The sequence below is a fragment of the Lissotriton vulgaris genome, chromosome 6, assembly GCF_964263255.1.
Source record: "Lissotriton vulgaris chromosome 6, aLisVul1.2, whole genome shotgun sequence".
In the NCBI taxonomy this organism is placed as follows: Eukaryota; Metazoa; Chordata; class Amphibia; order Caudata; family Salamandridae; genus Lissotriton; species Lissotriton vulgaris.
The window spans coordinates 1,468,798,218-1,468,819,718 of record NC_141694.1 but is presented as its reverse complement, the minus strand read 5'-3'; the positions used below and the strand labels follow the sequence as shown (position 1 = coordinate 1,468,819,718).

Here is a 21,501-nt window from a genome sequence, read left to right as displayed (position 1 = left end):
TCCTTTACACGTCCTCCTCTCCACATAAACTGATCACCAGAATCTATGCTACCATGCTGGTGGCCTCTTCCATCTCCACTGACAGGGCGCGTGTGGCAAGGGGGATGGACCTTAACAACACAATATCCCATGCAGACTGGCTGTACTGCTGCACCCAGATTAAACGTATCTCCCCTAACTATCGACTACACCTCATCCAATTTAAATATCTCCACAGGCTCTACCAGACCCCCATGCAATTGCACAAAATGGGTCTCATTACCAGTGACAGATGTCTGCGCTGCTCTGCGCCCGCAGCTGACTTCTCCCACCTTGCCTGGCTATGCCCTAAGGTCTCCGCTTATTGGCGTGAGATATGTGCTGGTTTTTCCGACATCACTACATTCATGCTCCCTCCTGACCCTCTGCTTTGCCTCTTAGGCTTTGTCAAATTTTGCCCAAAATCCTCCCTTAGGCTAATGGCTGTGCGTGGGGTCACCTACTTGCACCAAAGGTGTCCCTTTGGTTAGAGGATGCTTCCCGCTATCAGACTCTCTTGTCTGACTTTTGGGATCTAATGCACGCTAGAGCCCTCTCGCTGGATATCTGGGGCCCGCTTGTCTCCTATCTCCTAAGTCACACTTCCCAGCACTCGGCGACCTCTCCCACAATCCCCGTCGGCACTTCGCCCACGGTGGCCACCGGTGCAGATCCACGAGTCTCCTTCTCCAGGCTTCTCTTTCGTCCCATACCCCACGCTGTCCCCCTTTTTAGGTCTTGCCTATTCTATCCCGTAGGGATTGATAGGCGAGATTATAGTAAGTGGTCCGAAAAGTCTATCTAGCTGCGGATCGCGTACAGTTCATGTGAGCCAGGCGCGTACACATCATCGCCAGCCACATCACACATCACACACCACCATTTGTCTGAGCCTCGGCATCAGACTTCAAAGGCTGCCGCTCCCCACCCCCCTCCGCGCAATGCCAGAACATCCTTTTAGAGCTGCGACAATCCGCCCTGCCCCCACCCCCCTCCCTCTCTCCTCTTCCTCGCACAACTCGTGTTTATTTATTTTTTTAATTAATTTATCGGTCTCCCCCCACCAGTGTCTCTCCTCCCTGGTCACTGTTTAAGCACTTCTCTCTCATAATCTCACCCACGCGCCCTCGCTCTCTTCCCTTACCAGTGGCTCGTCTCTCATTTTCTTCTCATCCGTTTTTGCATCCTTGCGCTGTCCCACTCTCTAACCTCCAGTTATTTCTTTCGCTTCTCTTGACCACTCCTTTCAATGTCTCCATTCTTCCCTTCCTGTTTCTCTCTTTCTCGTACTCCCTGTCTCTCATGCACACTTTATGCTATTTGTCTTCCCTCTTCCTGTCAACGTTATATGTACAGCGCCCTCCTTTCCCTTCTGCTCTCTTATAACTTGTCAGTTGATTGGACTACAACAATTCTCTCTCGCAATTAAATAGAAGAAACAGGGAGAAACCCTGCTTGTGGGTAGCACTGTTTCTATGGCAATTCCTATACCAAAGGTGTTTTGTATTTAACTAAACTGTGTAATACAATTGAAACGTTAACTGTTGTTCAATAATGTCTGTATTATTCACATAACATTAAGAATTTTACACAAACATAGAATTAACAATATGTACAAACATAAATGAAACCACAATCTTCTAGTGGATTACTGCTCCACTCATTGTTAAGAAAAACAGTTCCAATATTCAACATCTATTAGTAGCATTGTCCTTTACAATATTTGCAGACATATAAAGAAATAGCCCAAGACATTTCGGGACATAAGAAGTCCCTTCGTCAGGGGCGTGTCTGTAAATAAACAAATAAATAAACATTTGTTACATCCATATAAGTGGAGGAACCTAGATCTTCCGAGGATGTATTAGCTCTAGGTTGATTGATTCTGCGTCGAGCATATATCTCTGCCCATGTGTACACCTCATTTAATTTATAATCAATGGTGTCTCGACGAAATTTCTGTATTTTCCCTTCCTGAAGTTCCTTATTGTATTTGTCAAGTTTTTGATTGATGTCTTCCAAGGTTATTTGCCAGATGTCTTGCTCAACTCGTTTTTCTAGTTCATTCTTAAGATCGAAGATGTCCTCATCCAATTCACGTATAGTTTTGGATAGTTGTTCAATAATTAACAAAATCAAATCCAGCGAGCACGTATTTAGTATGGAAAACCACTTTTCCATGAATGCAGGGTTGAGATGTAGTCTGAATAACATGGGTCGAATGGATAACTTTAATCCTCTGGGAATACGTTTGGCGCAATGGTATTCGACAAGGGTCGATGCATGCAGTCTTTGGTTTAGTTGTCTTTGAGTAAAATATTCCAGTTGTCGGATTTGCTGTGAAATGGATCGTCCGTGAGTGTCTGATAATTTCACTTCTTGTATGAGTGCGTATATTTCCGTAGCTTGTTCGTTGGTATATGCCAAAATATTGGCCCGGTTGTCCGTAATGTTCGTAATAGAGTCAAAGGACATTTTGGATGACTGATCAAATGGCGTGCTATCTCCTGTGGTGCAGTCAAGAGGTTAAACTGGTACTTGGGGTTGGAGATGCACAGCCTGCTTTTCTGAATTAATTCTCTAAAACTATATGTAGCTATATATGTTACAAGGGTGCCTACCCACTGCCGTGGCATGGGAGGGTTTTTAACATAATGTATAGTAATTAGAGTTTGCCAAGTTTAACCCCGGCGCACAAGCGTTATTTGCCAAAAAGAGAGGTGTGCGTGGCCCTCAGTGGCAGGCACTCTGATGCTCAGTGAGAGGCGGGCAGGCAGACAGACAAAAAGAGGTAGACAAACAAACAGGAGGAGCAAGAGTTAGACAGACAACAACACTCCCTATAAACAGTAGATAAAAACACATCTCCGTCTGTTGCAGTTCTGGTCTTCCCCACCTCCGTATTCATTCCTTTTTTATTGTTTTTATTTTTAATAAATGCTGCCCCCAGTTGAGCTACTGCTGTGCCCCGTCCCGCCCCCCCTGTGTCGCACCTTCCTGCTCTGCCATTCACTTTTCATCTTGTTCTCGCGAATTCTAGTAGTTTCCTTCTGTGCCCCACCCATCCCCCACCCACGTCTGCTCCACCTGATTCCGCGCCCGTTCTCTGATCAAACCCTTATTTCAAATTAATCATCTTCTGGCTCTCAGTGTCGGAGCTCTCTCCATTTCATCCCCCTCCCACCCCCCTCTTACTACCCCATTGTTATTGCCTTTCTTTGTAATGCGATTCGAACACATTATGCTTCGTTTCATTTGCAACATGCACTTGCAAGCCATGGGCATGCTGCAGCTCCCGATTTATGTAACTGCTGCTTTCAAGCTTGTGAACAGAAGCTGCTAGGTTGCAAGGTAAATGATAATTCAACCCCCCACACACACAAACCCACACACAACTGCCCCCACATAAACACAAACCCACACACAACCGCCCCCACACACGCACACAACCCCCCCACACACACACAACCCCGCTCACACAACTCCACACACAACCCCACACACACACAACCCCAAACACACACCCCTCCCTCAACACACACCCACACACACACACAACCCCAAACACACACAGCCCCCCACACAGACACACCCCTCCCCCACACCCCCACACACAACACCACACACACAACCCCCCCACACACACAGCCCCACACACAACCCCACACACAACCCCCCCCCCACACACAACCCCTCACAATCCCCCATGCACACACCCCACACACACACACAACCCCAAACACACACAGCCCCCCACACAGACACACCCCTCCCCCACACACACACCACCACACACAACACCACACACACAACCCCCCCCACACACACACAACCCCACACATGCAAACCCCCCACACAATCCCACATACACACCCACACACAACCCCCACACACACAACCCCCCCCACACACACTACACACACACAACCACAGGCACACAACCGCAAGCACACACACAACCACACTCAACCACACACTCAACCCCACAACCACAACACCCAACCCCAAACACAACCACACACACAATCCCAAACACAACACATACAACCCCACACCCACAGCCCCACACACACACAACCACAACACACAAGCACACACAACCACAACCACACACAACCATCTATCTATCTGTCGCACTCACTCTATTTATCGCCCTCACTCTATCTGTCTAGCTATCGCACTCACGCCATCACTCTATCTATCGCCTCACTCTATCTATCTATCGATCTATCTATCTATTGCCCTCACTCTATCTATCTATCGCCCACACTCTATCTATCTATCTATCTCCCTCACTCTATCTATCGCCCTCACTCTATCTATCTATCTATAGCCCTCACTCTATAGCCCTCACTCTATCCATCTATCTATCGCCCTCACTCTATCTATCTATTGCCCTCACGCTATCTATTTATCTATCGCCCTCCCTCACTCTATCTATCGCCCTCCCTCACTCTATCTATCGCCCTCCCTCACTCTACCGCCCTCCCTCACTCTATCCATCGCATCACCACAGCATCACTCAGCACCACCACAACATCACTATGCGCTACCACAGCATTACTGAACGCCACAGCATCACTCGTCACCACCACAACATCACTCAGTGCCACCACAGCATCAATCTGTGAAACCATTCAACAACAACTGGTTCAAATATGTTCTCTCAATGTTTCAAGCTTTATTACAAATGTCACAAAAAGATGTTAATATTTCACTTCTGGTATTGGATTTTCGTCACAATAAAATACACTGAACATAATCTTCACAAAAGTCATTTACAAATGTTTGAGCTATTGCCATTATAAACTACAAAAACTTTCATTTAAGTATTAATTATTTAAAAAAATTAAAAGCCATTGTTATTTGTAATATCAATACATCTAAGTCACGTAAATACAACACATATTACAGTACAAATGCTATAGGTGTCACATTTGCCAAAGTTAAAACTATTGGCATTGTCAATGACAAAGCTATTAATTTTGCTATTTTCAAAACCAACACATTAATAAAAAAATTGTCATTTACAATACCAGTAGCTCAAACTTTCCTAATGCAAGACCTATTGCATTGCAAATGCTTGTTATGTTTAGGAGTGGTGCCTTCCCTGATGATTTTTCTGCTCTGCTACTGGTGGGTTTCCGATTTATGTCTTGATTGTATTGATTGCAGTGCTTGTATTAGGTTGTCCTTAATTTTGTACAACATATCGTAATGCATATTATCTTGCTATGGTGTAACTCTATGTTTCTGCTGTGTCTAAATATTCAATAAAGGTTTTTGAAAATGTAAAAAAAACAAAAAAATATTTTACTAAAAAATATATTTTTCTCACATTTCTTTTATTGAAAGTTCTGGAATCTTGTGGGGTGTCGCAATTTCCCTTTCACCCAGCAGTCGCTAAATCTCCTAATAAAAGGTTTGGATAAACCAACTGCTCGCGTCAGGAAACAGCCCAATGGGCAACGTGGATACATCACATTTTTCCAAGCAAAACTGACTTTTTTTGTTGCAAACTGGGTAGTTATGGATTTTGGGCCCTATCTCAGCCGGCACCTAGGGAAATCTAGAAAAACGTGCACATTTTTTAAAACTAGACTGTTAGAGTCTGGACTCCTCTGACGGACTATTGCCAGATCAACAATTGTCCCCCATGAATCCCCCTTTATTGTCCCCACAGCCTCCGGATGCCGATATCGCTTTAAGCGAACAAGAGGGGCCTCAGACCCCGAGCTACTGGCCGTTTAACTGGGAGAGAGACACGAGCTTCAACCCGGCCCTGGGGCGGGGCCCCCACTGACTGTGGAGTTCGAACAGCCGGCAACCAATGAGGTCGTCATCTTCGAGAAGTGGGAGAGAACAGCTGACGCGGACCCAGCAAGCGGAGTTGCGGGGACAGAGAGGTGGAGTGTGATCCTTGAACACCATTGTGCCGAAGAAAGACCCCCAGACAAGGAGCCGGGAGGCCGACACCACTCACCGCCCAGCGACGTTCACGGAGGACGGTGGCTACAACAGGTGCGTGCAAAATTACTGGGATCCCGGAAGAGGGAGGACTCATTGTGTACAGGTGGAGGCGGCGGGGACGGTACCGGTTAGGAATCCTCCTTACCTCTCCCCGGTGTTGGCGCCCTCACCCTGCACCTCCTGAATATAGAAATCGGTGATCCCACACCCCAGTCCTGAACTTAATTAAAAAACACCTGAGATTTAAAGGCCGTTTTCTATTTTTCCTTTATCTTCCTCCTTGGATTACCTTTTACTCGCCCAACTTCCCCGCTTTCATCAGGAGCACTGCCAGGAGCAAGTCAGAGGGGGCGAGTGAAAACAAACCTCCAGAGAAGACTAACGAAGCCCGATAGTTGTAATTCCCCCCTTATGAACCATTTCTTTGTTCAATAAAAACACTGAAGCATCTCTTTTGACTCCCATGACGACCTTATCCTTTAACATAGACACATGGAGGAAACAAGAGTGGTGTGACTTGCATGGCTCTGATCAGGTTTTTTTTACCCACAATCCCTAGCCGTCCTCAAACTTTGACTAAAAACAAATTTTTCTCAAATTTCCGTGATAGTGTGTTCTGGAATCTGCAGGGAGCCACGAACGTCCTTCAATCCAGCATCCGCCCTCCTCCAACACTCCTGATATAGATGGAACCTCAAGGGGCGTGGCTTGGCAGCATGGCCGCGTAGACGTGTTTGCGGAGAGCTCCGTGCGGCAGCCCAAACTTTACCCTGATCCTTAATAATCTAGGCTCATAATTCCCATAAAGAGTTCCCGGTGATCCGTAAGATCCTGTGTTATCCTGAAAGTGTGCCCGATGGCCTGGGGCCTCCCTTGAAGCGGCGGCTGAGCTACGATGCCGGTGCAGTGTCGACACCATTTCTGCCTACAGGGATGCGGCTGAGCATGGCTGGGAGGCATTGTCCGAAATGAGAGGGGCCTCCGGTCTCTTGCAGGGGAACTGCAATACGGAGGTCACCACAAACAGAAGGTCTTTTTTCGGGACTACCTCCTGCCCAAATAGACACAGGCGTGTGGGCGGCCCGACGGTGATAGTGCAGCCGGCAAAACAAGGCTGGCACCGAAAATCAGCTGGGAAGTGTGACTGCCAATGAGCCGACCCTCTGGCAGTAAAGGTTGCATCCTGGGACTCGGCTGTCGTACGCCTGGCGGACGTCTGACATTAGTGCTGCCCTGCGGGGGAAGAGACTTAAGACAATACGGCCTGGAGTGAGGTAATCGCAGCGGGAGTGAGACAGGCCCAGGAAGGGACGACCCTGGGGGAGCAAGGATAGTGGATCACACATCAGCTTCAGAGGTACTGGGGTCTTCCCCTGCAGTGAGCGCAGGTTGTTGAGACTGGACTGGGTTGACTGGTGCCCCGAAGAGACCTCCCGCCTGGGCTGGAAATCACGTGCAGATTGTTGAGGAGTCCATCAGCGTGCTTGTGGAGGCGGAGTACAGTGGTGTTATTGCGCCCTGATTACATCCCAGAGGAGCCAGGCCTCTATAAGGGACCCTTGCTGGGTGTCCCTTATGGCGACTAGTGTAGGTCTGATACTTTCACTGCTGAGTGGATTGTAGTAGCTTGGCGTGGGAAACTCAGGAGACCACTCTGCTTGGACAATGGCTGGCACCTCACAATGGTCAGGGGAAAGGACAAGCAACGAAACGCACAGACTAATAAGATATCGAACTATGCCCAGCCTATACTTCAAGGTCCTGATGTTGGAGGAGGGGTTCCCGTGCTGGGAAAAGGAGCTGCAGAGGGAGACACAGAGGACCACCCTACACTGAAAGATGTCATACATGCTATCCAGTTGACCAGGGATGATATGGTTAGGAAAATTGACCGCTGTGGCCATAGATGCTAATTTGCTGCGGTGTGACCTCAGGAAAGTCACTGACAGAGATACTAATACTGAGAAGGACGTCTTGAAACAGGAAGTGAAGAATCTCAGTACCACTGTGGCGGAACTGAAACAGCAGGTTATCAAGCTGTATGACAGGGCAGAAGATTCAGAAGGAAGGTGTCGGAAGGCGAATTTAAGATTTGTTAGCTTTCCTGAAAAAGCGGAAGGGCACTTTGTGGATTTATTTTTGATTGGATTGTGCGCGAGATGGCCCCCAAACAGTTGTCCAAATTCTTTAATATTAAAAGAGCGCAAAGAGCACTGGCGGCACCCCCCAGACCAGGAGCGCCTCCGCGAGCCATAATAGTTAAGCTATTTAATTTCAGGGATGGGGACCTCCTCTTCCAGCTTTCACGTAGTAGGCAACGTTTTCTCTACAAGGGCCATTCAATATCCATGTATCCTGATTACACCCAAAGGGTCCAAGAACAAAGAAAGACCTTTGTCACGATTAAGCGGAGGTTACGAGACTTGAACTTAAAATACAGTCTTATTTCCCGGCTAAGCTGCGAGTGTAAAATGAAGGGCGTGTGCTGTTTTTTCTTTCTCGGCGGAGGAGGCCAGAGACTGGCTTGATGCTAGGGCTCCAGGGGGCAGCGTTTGGTGCCCTCCACTGCCTCCTCTGGGGCGGCCTCAGCTCGTACATCCCTGAGGGATCCTAATTCCTCTGCACGGCGGGTGCAACACAAACGGACGCTGAGCCTGGGCCGTGTCACAGACCTCCAGGATGGCACGCTGCACACTTCAGACACTGTACCGGACTTGATAGAAAAGACACCGGACATGGTGGTTGGACCCGGGGACTAAGACAGCGATCAAGACTGAACATTGAGGGATGGCAATGGAAAGCGGAATGGTACAGATAAGTTTGCCGAGTGTCTGCAGTATGGTGGGATTTCTAAGAGACTGATATGCTGATCACTTGCAGGGATTCTTGGGAGTCCTATAATCGAGAATCACATGGGTGGACTCCTACGATGCATGGATGCGAGCCTTATTATTTATCAGCTACACTATGACCATTGGCTGCTGAAAGAGTCGCAATGCCTCTGTTAGAGCCCGAACCCGCTTGGGAATCTTACGAGAAATCTTGCGCCTCGGCGTGGCCGGTCTCTTGCACAGCATTTAAGGGACACTATTGTGTGTTTGTCAGTTCTGGTGGGGCGGGGTTTCAACCTCAGTTACATAAATCAATGTTGAATGGTTTTTAGGAGGGAGGTGGGGTGGTGTGGGGCTGTTATGTGTTCATTCTTTTGTGGATCGCACAGTATACAATGGAGTATATGCAACTGCCCATGGGGTGGGGAAGGTGTCATAATTGTTTATATTTCACAGTTCTTTTGTGGTGTTTGAGGGGATTTCTCCTGGGTCGCGTTAAGATTACACTACACTAACATGTCTACTAAGTCAGGGAGTCGGGTGCTATACACTTGATGCACGTTTTAAAACTAGCATGTCGGTACAAAGATTGAAGATTATAACCTGGAGTAATAACGGTCTTGACAGGTGCCGTAGAGTTCACACATTTTTTTAAAAAAACATATAGAATAGCTATTGCAGGACTCCAGGAGACACACATATATGGGAACATGATAGCGAGCATACGAAAAGGTGGCGGGGACAGCTATATGCTACCTCGTTTTCTGGTTTTGCCCGGTGGGCATTGGTGAGGGTGGAACTTGGGGTCCCATTTCAACACCTACATCATGTTTTGGATCCTGAGGGATGTTATGTCATCCTGTTTGGGAGGTGGTAAGGTAAGGAAATGCGCATTGTTCATGTTTATGCCCCTAACTTGGACTGGCCAGATTGGAACCGTCCATCCTAAAAAAAGCATCACCATACGTGGGTGCGGAATTTATCCTTCTTGGTGATTTTAACTGTGTTTTTAATGGAGAATTAGATAGGGAACCTCCGACAGAGAATACTAAGCCCCGCATGTCAGGGTCACTCACAACTATAATGCAAGGTATGCAGTTATGAGATCAGTGGCGAGCGCGTCACCCAACTAAACAAGAATTCTCCTGTTACACGCCTGCTGCTGACACGTTTACTCGAATTGACCACTGTTGCCTCTCCCCGGGTCTCTCTGCTAATACGGAGGATGTCCCCTACTTAACTAAGTATATCTTTGACCATGCCCCGCTGCTGTTAACTCTGAGAACTGGGCCGGGACGACCGGCCATTCCATTATGGCGACTTAGGGCTGAGGCGCTTAGACCCCCCATATGCACAGGTGGTTACGCAGGCTCTGGACCATTACTTTAGGGAGAACTGGGGATCAACGGCCAGTAGGTTCACAGAGTGGGAAGCCACGAAGATGGTTCTTAGGGGGATATGTATGTGGACCATGTTTCGGGTCCAGCACCAGCTTAGTTGAGATTTTACTGCCTTGGAAGCTCAACCGAAAACCCAGGATGATGCTCTTTATAAGCGGTACAAAAGGGGGTGGTAATGGACGGAGCATCTGAACCAATCAAACACTCACACCCAGTCAAAAGATCTGGGTTTAATCCATCACCGTTCTTTAGCCCACTCTGCCACCCCAGTTCAGACATGGCTATATGCAAATCAGTCTGACCCTGTGCCTCATGGGAACGGTCCAGCCCGAAGTGCCAAGCCATGCCTTCCCTGGACCAGAAACAAGCTTCCGAGGACCGGTTTCTGGCATTCCAGCCGTCTTCAGCCCGGCCTGCTTGAATCTAGTGGCAAAGTGAGCAAGGGACTCACGTCTGAGCATACCCTGCCACACTTATGGCGGCCAAAAGCGGTACAAAAGGGGGTGGTAATGGACGGAGCATCTGAACCAATCAAAACACTCACACCCAGTCAAAAGATCTGGGTTTACTCCATCACCGTTCTTTAGTCCACTCTGCCACCCCAGTTCAGACATGGCTATATGCAAATCAGTCTGACCCTGTGCCTCATGGGAACAGTCTAGCCGAACTGCCAAGACATGCCTTCCCTGGACCGGAAACAAGCTTCCAAGGACCGGTTTCTGCATTTCAGCCGTCTTCAGCCCAGCTTGCTTGAATCCAGTGGCAAAGTGAGCGAGGGACTCACGTCTGAGCATACCCTGCCACACTTATGGCGGCCAAAAGCGGTACAAAAGGGGGTGGTAATGGACGGAGCATCTGAACCAATCAAACACTCACACCCAGTCAAAAGATCTGGGTTTAATCCATCACCGTTCTTTAGCCCACTCTGCCACCCCAGTTCAGACATGGCTATATGCAAATCAGTCTGACCCTGTGCCTCATGGGAACAGTCCAGCCCGAACTGCCAAGCCATGCCTTCCCTGGACCGGAAACAAGCTTCCGAGGACCGGTTTCTGGCATTCCAGCCGTCTTCAGCCCGGCTTGCTTGAATCCAGTGGCAAAGTGAGCAAGGGACTCACGTCTGAGCATACCCTGCCACACTTATGGCGGCCAAAAGCGGTACAAAAGGGGGTGGTAAGGGATGGAGCATCTGAACCAATCAAACACTCACACCCAGTCAAAAGATCTGGGTTTAATCCATCACCGTTCTTTAGCCCACTCTGCCACCCCAGTTCAGACATGGCTTTAGGCAAATCAGTCTGGCCCTGTGCCTCATGGGAACAGTCCAGCCCGAACTGCCAAGCCATGCCTTCCCTCGACCGGAAACAAGCTTCCGAGGACCGGTTTCTGGCATCATCTAGGCGTCTAGGCGTCATCTTCGATGCTGGCCTCAATTTTATGGCACATGCGAATAAAACTGCGGCTTCAGCTCATATGAAATTGAGAATGATTAGGAAAATACTACCTTTCCTACCGAACACGGCCGGGAAAACACTGGTCAGCTCACTAGTCCTGTCCTCCTTGGACTATTGTAATGCTCTATTCTTAAATGCCCAAGTCCGAGTGACAAATAAGATGCAGTCAATCCAAAATGCAGCCGCACGAATGCTGGCTGCGATCCCCAAGTTCGCACCAGTTACAAACATCATTAGGGATCTCCATTGGCGCCCGATACGCAGCCGTATCAAATTCAAATCGCTGTGTATTGTTTACAAGCCACTCAATAATCAAGGTCCCCACTTTCTCAAACAGAATCTTCTCCATCATGTCCCAACCCGATCTCTTCGTTCCTCTATTCAGAACTTCTTGGCTGTGCCTTGCACTAGAACAGTCACCTGGGGCGACAGGCGTTTCCTGGTTGCCGCCCCTAGACTCTGGAACACCCTTCCTGCACATATTCGAGCAAGTCCCTCCTTGTTCACATTCCGCAAACAGCTAAAGACGTGGTTATTTGACCATTAGCCTTGTATATCTTCTTTACCCCAGTTGCTGATCCATCCCTTAACTAGCGCCTTGTATATCTTCTTTACCCCAGTTGCTGATCCATCCCTTAACTAGCGCCGAGACGCCCACGGGTATTCGCCGCGCTCTACAAATGTCAATAAATAAATAAATAAATAAATAAATAAATTGCAGCCATCTTCAGCCAGGCTCGCTTGAATCCAGTGGCAAAGTGAGCAAGGGACTCAAGTCTGAGCATACCCTGCCAACTTATGGCGAACAAAGCGGTTCAAAAGGGGGTGTCTTCGATGTTGGTCGTGACGCTGATGGTGTTCCTGTAGATGATGGCGATTCCTCGTCCGGTTTGGTTGACGCGGTCCTTACGGGTGATGTTGTAGCCGTCCAGGATGGCTATGGCGATGTCGGGGCGGAGGAGGCATTCATCCAGGTTTCCGTGAGGAAGGCGACGTCCGGTGTGGTTGTATCGAGGAGGTCCCAGAGTTTGACGGCGTGCTTGTGGACGGAGCGGGTGTTGAGTAGGATGCACTTGAGGTGGTTGTTGTTGTTGCTTGGTCCGTGGGGCGGGGTGCAGGTTCGGAGGCAGGTGAATTTGCAGGCTTGGCAGGTGAAGGGTCCGTGGGTGCGCTTCGGGGTGGCTTGGTAGCAGGCGGGTGGCCGTCCGTGTTGAGTGCGTCGAGGGCGGTGGTGTCGTATCTCAATCAGGATTCCTGGGTTCGGCGGGGGCCAGGTGTTCTGGCGCTGGGTGCAGTCCAGGCGCAGACGGGCCTGCCTTTGGCGCGCCCGCTGCGTGGCCTCCAAATGAGGGGTTGTGGGCGGGAGGAGCAGCTGGGAGGCGGGCGTGGGGCGGCGATTGGGAAACCAGGGCTCGGGCGGCAGGGACGCTGCAGCAGGAATGCGCGAGGGAGGGGAGCGGGAGACAGAAGGCAAACAGGGGCAGGGGGGCACAAAGGGCCCAAGTAATGGCAAATAGAAATATATATAAAACTCAGGACAAGAGAGGCAACAGTTGAGAAGAGCGACGGAGTAATACAGGACGCAAGTTAACACGAGATAACACGAAATAACTCAAAACAAATCCAAACAGCGCAGTGGCAGTGGGGCAGCGGCACAAGGAGGACCGTGTGGCGGCTGAGGGGGCGACCTACCTGGCGGTAGGGTCAAGGGTCACTCCCTTCACTACAGAAATTTTTGAAACTAGACCAGGGTGGTGTGCCTTGTATGGATCCCATGAGGCTTTCTTTCCCACAATGCCCTGCAAATTTCAAACTTTGCCCCAAATCACACATTTTCCTTACATTTCAGTGATGGAAACTTGCAGAATATGCGGAAATCCAGAAAAGTTCCTACTACTACTCAGTGTTACCCCACTTGTGCCGATAAACATGCTGTGCCTCTTGTTTTGTTGGGGCTTGTGCCAACAACAGGAACACATTACACCAAGATCAATGGTAACCTTTGCAAGGGAACTGACATTGACGTTGGTTCATTAGAAGAAACACAATTACACATATTGTCCCACCTGTGGGTAGTGCAAAAGGGATCAAGTACAAACCTTGAATCTGATAGCTGCATCAAGAATTTCCTCGCTTATGGTTTGCATGGTAGGCAGATTTGAGTCCCCTTGATGACAACAAGTGGACAGAGGGTTCAGAATGGTTGCTGGCCATATCTATGAGATTTCAACTTATTCAATTTGAAATATCGTCATAAGAATTATTACTTCCCTTCAAGACTGTGGCTCGTGGGTTGGGCTGAGAGCCCCAATTACCTGAGATGCACATAGTATGTTCTATCACACTGTTAGGGAGCATTCAGTTGTCCGTAGGTACTGTAGGAAAAAGGAAAGGTGGTATTATGTATAGGGAAATTGGCGCTCTACCGGGTGACTACACCAATTAACTCAAAATAGTCCTATCTACAACGGTTCTGAAAGGTAGGGAGAACCACCTGCCTCTCCAAATCTTGTAGCATAGACTACAAACTAATAGAGCAATCCCCAGCACACGTTTACAAATTCAAATAGGCAATGTTAGCATTGACACATAAGTCAATTTCACAATATGCCGAAAAAAATCACAATGGGTTCCTATTTTTTTCTCCTTTTTTATTTTTCTTTCTTCTGGTCCCCTTATTTTTCTACAGAGTCTTAGCCAATACGTGTTTTGTCGCCACAGAGGAAAATATTCTTCAACTTTTTCAAGGCTCCTAAGTTTTCTGTTCTCAACCATTTCCTGTGTGGTGATAATTCCAACTCACACGGACCTCCAGCGTCGGCAAACGTATTTAGTCAGATTTCCTGAACGTCCATTAAACTGTCACCCATATATTTATGGCGAAACTTCATAATTTTGTCTTGAATGACATCTGCGCCGACTGCCGATACCGCGAGTACTCGTGGCGGCGAAACCCTTGTTGGCCAAGACTCTGTCGAAATATAAGGGGACCGGAAGAAAGAAGGGGTTACAGAAGAGCTCCAACATAACATCGACACAGGCAAGACCATGGCCTTGGTGCTGCTTGACCTGAGTGCGGACTTTGATACGGTCACTCATACCGTACTCATAAAGGCCCTCCAACTCTCTGGTGTTACTGGGACAGCCTTGAGCTGGCTTAGCTCGTTCCTTGCTGATCGCACCTTTCAGGTCTTTTCATCTGCCTCTAAATCCAAACCTCATCTCTTGCCCTATGGGGTCACCCAGGGTTAAACTCTCAGTCCTCTACTGTTCAACATTTATATCAGACCGCTGGCAGCTTTGGTGGAGGAATCAGGGTTGTCGCTTTTTTCATACGCTGATGACACCCAGATCCTCTTCTCTCTTTCAGCTGACAAAACTTCCGAGCCTTTGGCACTTAGATCTGGCCTCAGAAAATTGATGGATTTGATGAACGCCAATTTTTTAAAACTTGATGACGATAAACAGAGGTTCTGATCCTCGGCAAGGATCGAGGTCTCTGGGGCCCTCAACATTGGCCACCAGAATTGGGTACGCTTCCACAGCCCTCCACTCAAGTGCGCAACCTTGGTTTCATTATGGACGATTCCCTTTCTATGCGGCAGCAGGCTACCAAGGTTGCCGCCACCTGCTTCACCATTCTTAAATGGTTGAGGAAGATCGTGTGGATGCTTCCATCCCATGCCCAGCGTACCGTGGTCCAAGCCTTGGTGACTTCTAGGCTGGACTAAGGGAATATTCTCTATTTAGGTGTCAACAAAGAGATAACACGTAAACTACAGCGAGTACAAAACTCTGCCGCTAGACGGCTTTGCCGAGCACCCAAAACTGCCTCAACGTCCAGGCTGCGGGTCGATCTCCACTGGCTTTCAGTGGAGAAACGGGTCAAGTTCAAGGCCCTTACTTACATGTTTCGCATCAAGCATGCTAAGTCTCCTGACTATGTGCAACAGCTTGCCTGCCCCTACGTCCCCTCCCGTACTCTCAGATTTTCCATGCAAGAGAAATTCCGAGTGCCGAAAGTCAGACTTTCTCGTATGGGAGGGCGCTCCTCTTATCTTGGCCCCACTCTGTGGAATGCTCTCCCACCGCCCCTCCTCTTACAACCTGACCTTCTGACTTTCCGCAGATCCCTCAAAACATGGCTTTTCAGCCAATAGGCCTCTCCTTTCTCTGCTGTTCTTTGTTGGTGCCGGGAAACCCTTGAGGGTAGCTGTGCGCTGGTATACAAATTAAAATAAATAAATAAGTAAGAAAATAAAAAAGGAGAAAAAAATAAGAACCCGTTGCGATTTTTTCTGCATATTGGGAAATTGACTTACATGTGTCAATGCTAACATTGATCTTTTTGATTGTGCGAGAATTTACTACCCCTCGCTCGAGCATAGATCAGGAGATTCCGGATGAGACCTGGGCTGACACTATTGCTAATTTTTTCACGACCAAAATTAGACAGATTCAGGAATCCTTTCTTCCGAGACCGACAGTTGCTCCTTGCATAATGTCTAATGAGATAGTCCATCAGCCCATCTCTGGTCCGGTTCTGTTGAACTTTCCGTCTCTCACGATCTCCTCATCTTTAGCATTGATGAGGAATCTCAAATCTGGCTCGCCCTGTGATCCCTGCTCGGCAAAATTCTTAGCTAGAATGGCAGATGTTGTGAACCCCCTAGCTAACCCTATTCTCAATCTCTCCTTGAGTCAGGGGGTGCTGCCTCCATCCTAGAAACAGGCCATGGGGATCCATCTCCTTAAAAAGCCCAACCTTGCCCCGGAAGCCCCATCCAACTATCAACCAATTTCGCTCCTTCCTGCACTTACCAAAATCCTCGAGAAGCACGTTCATAGCGTGCTCTCCAACTTCCTGGAGTCGAATTAGCTTCTCCATGCGTCTCAATCGGGCTTTCGATCCAACCTAAGCACCGAGACGGCACTTTTGGAAGTCTCAGAGATTGTGAAGGAGGTGCTGGATGATGGAGGCAGGGTGATGTTAGTCATGTTAGATTTGTCGGCGGCTTTCGACACCGTTCCCCATGAGGATCTCCTCATAAGACTACATGACATCGGTCTAGGGGGGACGGTGCTCAACTGGTTTCGTTCCTTCTTAGCCAACCGCCGACAAACGGTCTGGGACTCGCCTGGATCTGCCGAAATGCCGCAATTGGGAATCGGAGTTCCTCAGGGCTCAGTTTTGAGCCCTACTTTATTTAACATCCTCATGACCCCTCTGGCGGATTTGGTGGAGTCCTACGGGGCCCGGATCGTCTCATATGCTGACGACACCCAGCTTCTTTTCACCTGCCGTAAGAGCGAAGAATTAGATGGAGAAAGTATCCGTGAGTGCCTTGGGGCTGTTTTTAACTGGTTTCATCTGAACAGCCTCAAGTGTAACTCGGATAAATCCGAGATACTTTTCTTTGGATGCCCTGTGGAACCGGACTGGCATGGTTGGTGGCCTGCTGACAAGTTCCCTCCCGCCCAGTCTTCTAAATGGGCTAAGAACCTGGGAATTAAAATCGACAACGGGCTTTCGCTCAAATCCCAGGTGGCAACCTTGACTGGGACTTGCTTCGGGATTCTCAGGATGCTCCGAAAGTTTTTCCCTCTGTTGTCCGAGGAGCATCGGAGAATAACTGTTCAGGCTCTCATCGGATCCAGATTAGACTATGCCAACATTCTATATCTGGGTCTCCCAGAATACCTTTTACAGCATATGCAGGTGACCCAGAATGCTGCAGCACGAGCTATTTTTGGCCTGCACCGTCGAGCCAGTGCCTCAAACCTGCTGCAATCCCTCCATTGGCTCCCCATACGGAAGAGGATAATGTTCAAGGCCTTGACATTAGCCCACAAAGCACTGCATGCCACGGGTGCAAAATACCTACAGAAGAGGCTGGAATTCTATCGGCCGACTCGATTCTTAAGATCGGAGTCTCTAGCACTTGCTGCAGTTCCCCGTATAAAGAGGGCACGTCTGGGAGGGCGATCTTTCAGATTTTTGGCCCCTCAGTTATGGAACTCCCTACCATTGTCCTTACGTTCCACATCCTATCTGTTAGCCTTTAGGAAGGGCCTGAAGACTTGGCTATTCGCTAGGTAGAGTTTTTGGAACTCCCTACCACTGTCCTTACGTTCCACAGCCAATCTGTTAGCCTTTAGGAAGGGCCTGAAGACTTTGGTTTTTCGCTAGGTAGAGTTCTGTTCCTCTTCTCTTTTGTTTTCTTGTTGGTTGTTATGTTTTTCCTTAGTATCTTTTCTGGGTCTGGAGCTCAAAGCGCCGGGAGACTCCTTTGGAGTAGCCGTTGCGCTATATAAGACCCATTAATAACATAACATAACATTGCCTATTTGAATTTGTAAATGTGTGCTGGGGATTGCTCTATTAGTCTGTAGGTACTGGCTTACCATAAGTGGTGCATTGGGAGAAGTGGTGGGCATATACTTCAAGCTGGATCCTAAAATTGTCCTCCTGTGGCACTTCATTTGCAGGATGTACAAGACCCTTCCATTAAAGAATAGATAAAGAGGCATGGATCACTGTAATAAGTTTGAGGAATAGGTGTGTTAGGCTCATGGGGTACATAAGACTTTTTAAATATGTAGCCCTTAGACCAAGTCTGATGTAGTTCTGTGATGACACCATAGCAAAGAATATGTAACCTGTTCGTCAACTTCAGATAAAATATTGAGTAGTAATGCAGTTTGAAATTTAATGCGGTCTAGTGGTATGCAAAGAGTCTAAGGCCAATTTACAAATGATTTTTCATATTGTTTTATTTGCAACTACAATATTAATAAATGTTCTTGATTACGCTCTGAATGTCCATGACTAGCTCTCCCAAACAATATTATCACAACCCCATCCCAAGGACCACTACCTGCCCTTAAATGATTAAACGAAAACATTTCTTTTTTTTATGCATCCTGTTTTCCTTTAAGGAAAACGTGCTGCCTCTCCTGTTCCAAAAGATGCATTGTTGCAGGATGTCAAGATAGTTCTTGATTTGTTTCTGAACAGGGATCTTAATTACGCATTATTCTTGAAAACGTTATCAGCAAAACTCACTGCACTTTTATGTCTGGTTTCTATCAAACACCTTTCTGATGTATGTGCTCTTGACATTTTCTACAGACAATATATTCCTGCAGGAGTTCATTTTTCTCTTTCTAGAATAACCAACACAGGTTTAAGCTGTTTATATCCTTAGTTCCCTAATTAACCAAAGATGTGAAAGGGTTCTTGTTTGAAATAGTATGAATAAAAGGGATTGTTACTCTGAGTTGTCTTCCTCCACTCAATTATTTACATTTAAAAAATAAACGTATAAACTAGTTACTTCTAATACTCCAACTCATTGGGTACATTTAATGATGTCCTTAGCCAGAACAGCCATTTCAATTACAGTGCTCATTCTGCTCAGGGAGCAATAGCTTCCCAAAAGCTTTTAGTTCAAGAATGTAGGACATTCTTAGATAAGCACATTGGTCTAATGATTCCATTATTTTTACTTTTTATTGCAAACTAGTATTTAATGTTGTAGATATGTTTTAAAAAAAGCATAATATGAGATTCAGTCTTGTGATACAATGCAGATTTTTCAAGCTATTACTAAAGTAAGGGTAGGTTTGAGAAACAAGGGTACCCTGTTAAGTGAACCTGGGGTTTAATATGTTTAGGAAGGACAATGGTTCAGGGGAGGCCTGAATAAGTCCAGTAACTCAAGTTTAAATATTATTTTGCATGATGAATAAATAACTTAAGGATCAGGCTTCATAGGGCAACATTTATACATTTAATCCAAATAATATGCAGATTAATTTTAACACAAATACGTTCAGGCGCTCACATAAGTGACAGGAGTGCGTAACGTGATTGAGTGGAAGTGACAGTATACGAAATATCACACGGATAGACAAAGAAATCCAAAACGATATGTACAAGTGGGGGGATTTTCAACAGGGGTTGACGACGTTTCGATCTTTAGTTAGTTTAGATCATCATCAGGACAGGGTGAGCGTTCTGAAATGACTAAGGGATCGGGGTCTTGGTCTAGATTTTATTAACCGCTTCCGTGCGGCGCGAATTCCCCGCCCATGCTGACTCCGCCTTGCGCGGGCGGAGTCATGACGGAACGGTTCCGTCATCAGCACAGCTCACCCGTAGCTGATGACGGAACCGTTCTGTCATCAGCATGGAAGGGGTTAAAGATACTTGAGTGCCTTATTGGGGTTCATCAGGTGGACTGCTTGGGTTCTGGCCTGGCAATTTTGGGCTGGGCTGTTCTTATTGGAGCAGGGTCAAGACTGATTTACATATGGCTGTGTACAAATAGAGGTGGCATGATGTGCAAAATAACAATGCACTGGGATATGGCCATAGTAATTACCAGTGGCTGAGATTAATTCAATAATTTGGTCCATCACTTTTTTTGCAAACTTCAGTGTCAATAAACTAAGTGAGACGGATAGGCCCGGACTTGGGTCCTGAGCACACTGTGCCGCTGGAACCAAGCTATACCTGACTGCTGAGCTCTAATAAGGGCAATACAGGTTTTGTGTTCTGGCTCAGGGAGAACCTGGCCTGGAAGTGTGGGTGGACTGTTCCTATTGGAACAGGGTCAAGACGGATTTGCATATGGCTGGATCAAATCTGAGGTGGCTTGGTATGCAAAGTAACAAAGAAACAAGCAATTGCCAGTGGCTGTGATTAATTCAAGTATTCCATCCAACACTTTTTTAGAACTTCAGTGAGACAAACAACAGCAGCGTCCACTAACGGCCTTTTACTGGGGAGGTCAGGCGTTTCAAGGAGTGGTTTTTTTTCTAACAACCTCCACCATATTCCTCTAAGCATCGCCCTGAATGAGTTTTAAATTGTGTCTGTACAGTACAAACATATAGAGATGCGAGGAAAGGCCTAAGCGAACAGCTGATACCTGTGAACAGCTAGCTGATACCTGAACGAAGACAGACTCATACAAGACTACTAAGGCTAGCGGGTAGCAAGTCAATGATAGGGTCACTGTACTAATTTTAATCACCTGCAATCGCATCCCGCAGGCTGTCCGTTGCTCGCTCCCAGTGCAGCAGCCGGGAACTCAGCTTCTCCAACACAGGCACACAAAACGCCCAAGTTCCCAGGATCGCCATTAAAATCCAAAACTGAAGAGGATACACGTACCAGTGTGCGGAGTCTGTCCTATAACTTATCCCTCACGATAACTTTAGCCTTAGCGATAAAACACCCTAAACCAATAAAGAAGTTTCCTTTGGCTTTTTGTCGTCCAAACCAATTCAAATGTATTTCTCAACGTCTAATTTTGTTCGCCCAACTCAATTCAACGGTCTTTCTCAACGTCCAATCTGTCAGAGGGCATACCTATCGATTGCGACTTTAGGACACTACTCGCTTTCTCGTCATCAGAAATTACTTCTGTCACTTGCCGTTACGCTTGTAACTTTCGCAACATTGCATTTATGCGCCAAAATTCCAACCGTACAAAGCAAAGACAGAACTACCTCAATTTTGTTAATTAGGAGTCTGTACAAATAGGCAGCAACCCCTAGACGCAGGCAAGAAGAGATCTAAAGAAGCATAACTGACTCCAACCAATGACTCTAGTCAGCACAAATTGTGCGAAATTAGTAGCCTGCCCAGTTCCCATTTCCAAAAAGACAATTTAAAGATGGCCGCCGCATTCGATAAAACTTGTCTTTCGTTTATTTCGGTGTCTCAATAGCCGTATAATTTTTGCCTAGTAAAGGGTTAGACATCTCAAAAAGCATGGTGGCATTCTTTTCTTTTTTATCATTGTTTCAAATTGATGT

General features: G+C 47.3%; 1 protein-coding gene across 3 annotated transcripts in view; it reads right to left on the bottom strand.

Annotated features, from left to right (window-relative positions):
• The window catches only part of LOC147709001 (uncharacterized), a 398,890-nt gene extending 377,675 nt beyond the window's left edge, over positions 1 to 21,215 (bottom strand). The window contains exon 1 of one of the 3 annotated variants that reach the window (XM_086927594.1): positions 21,053 to 21,215. Coding sequence is in view for 2 of the 3 variants with exons in the window: in XM_086927593.1 (XP_086783719.1) it covers positions 20,715 to 20,823 (109 nt within the window). In the remaining variant the exon portion in view is untranslated. Of the gene's footprint in view, positions 1 to 20,714 lie in introns of all 3 variants that reach the window. The other 2 variants (XM_086927593.1, XM_086927592.1) reach the window with 2 other exon arrangements.
• Between the last annotated feature and the right edge of the window lie 286 nt (positions 21,216 to 21,501).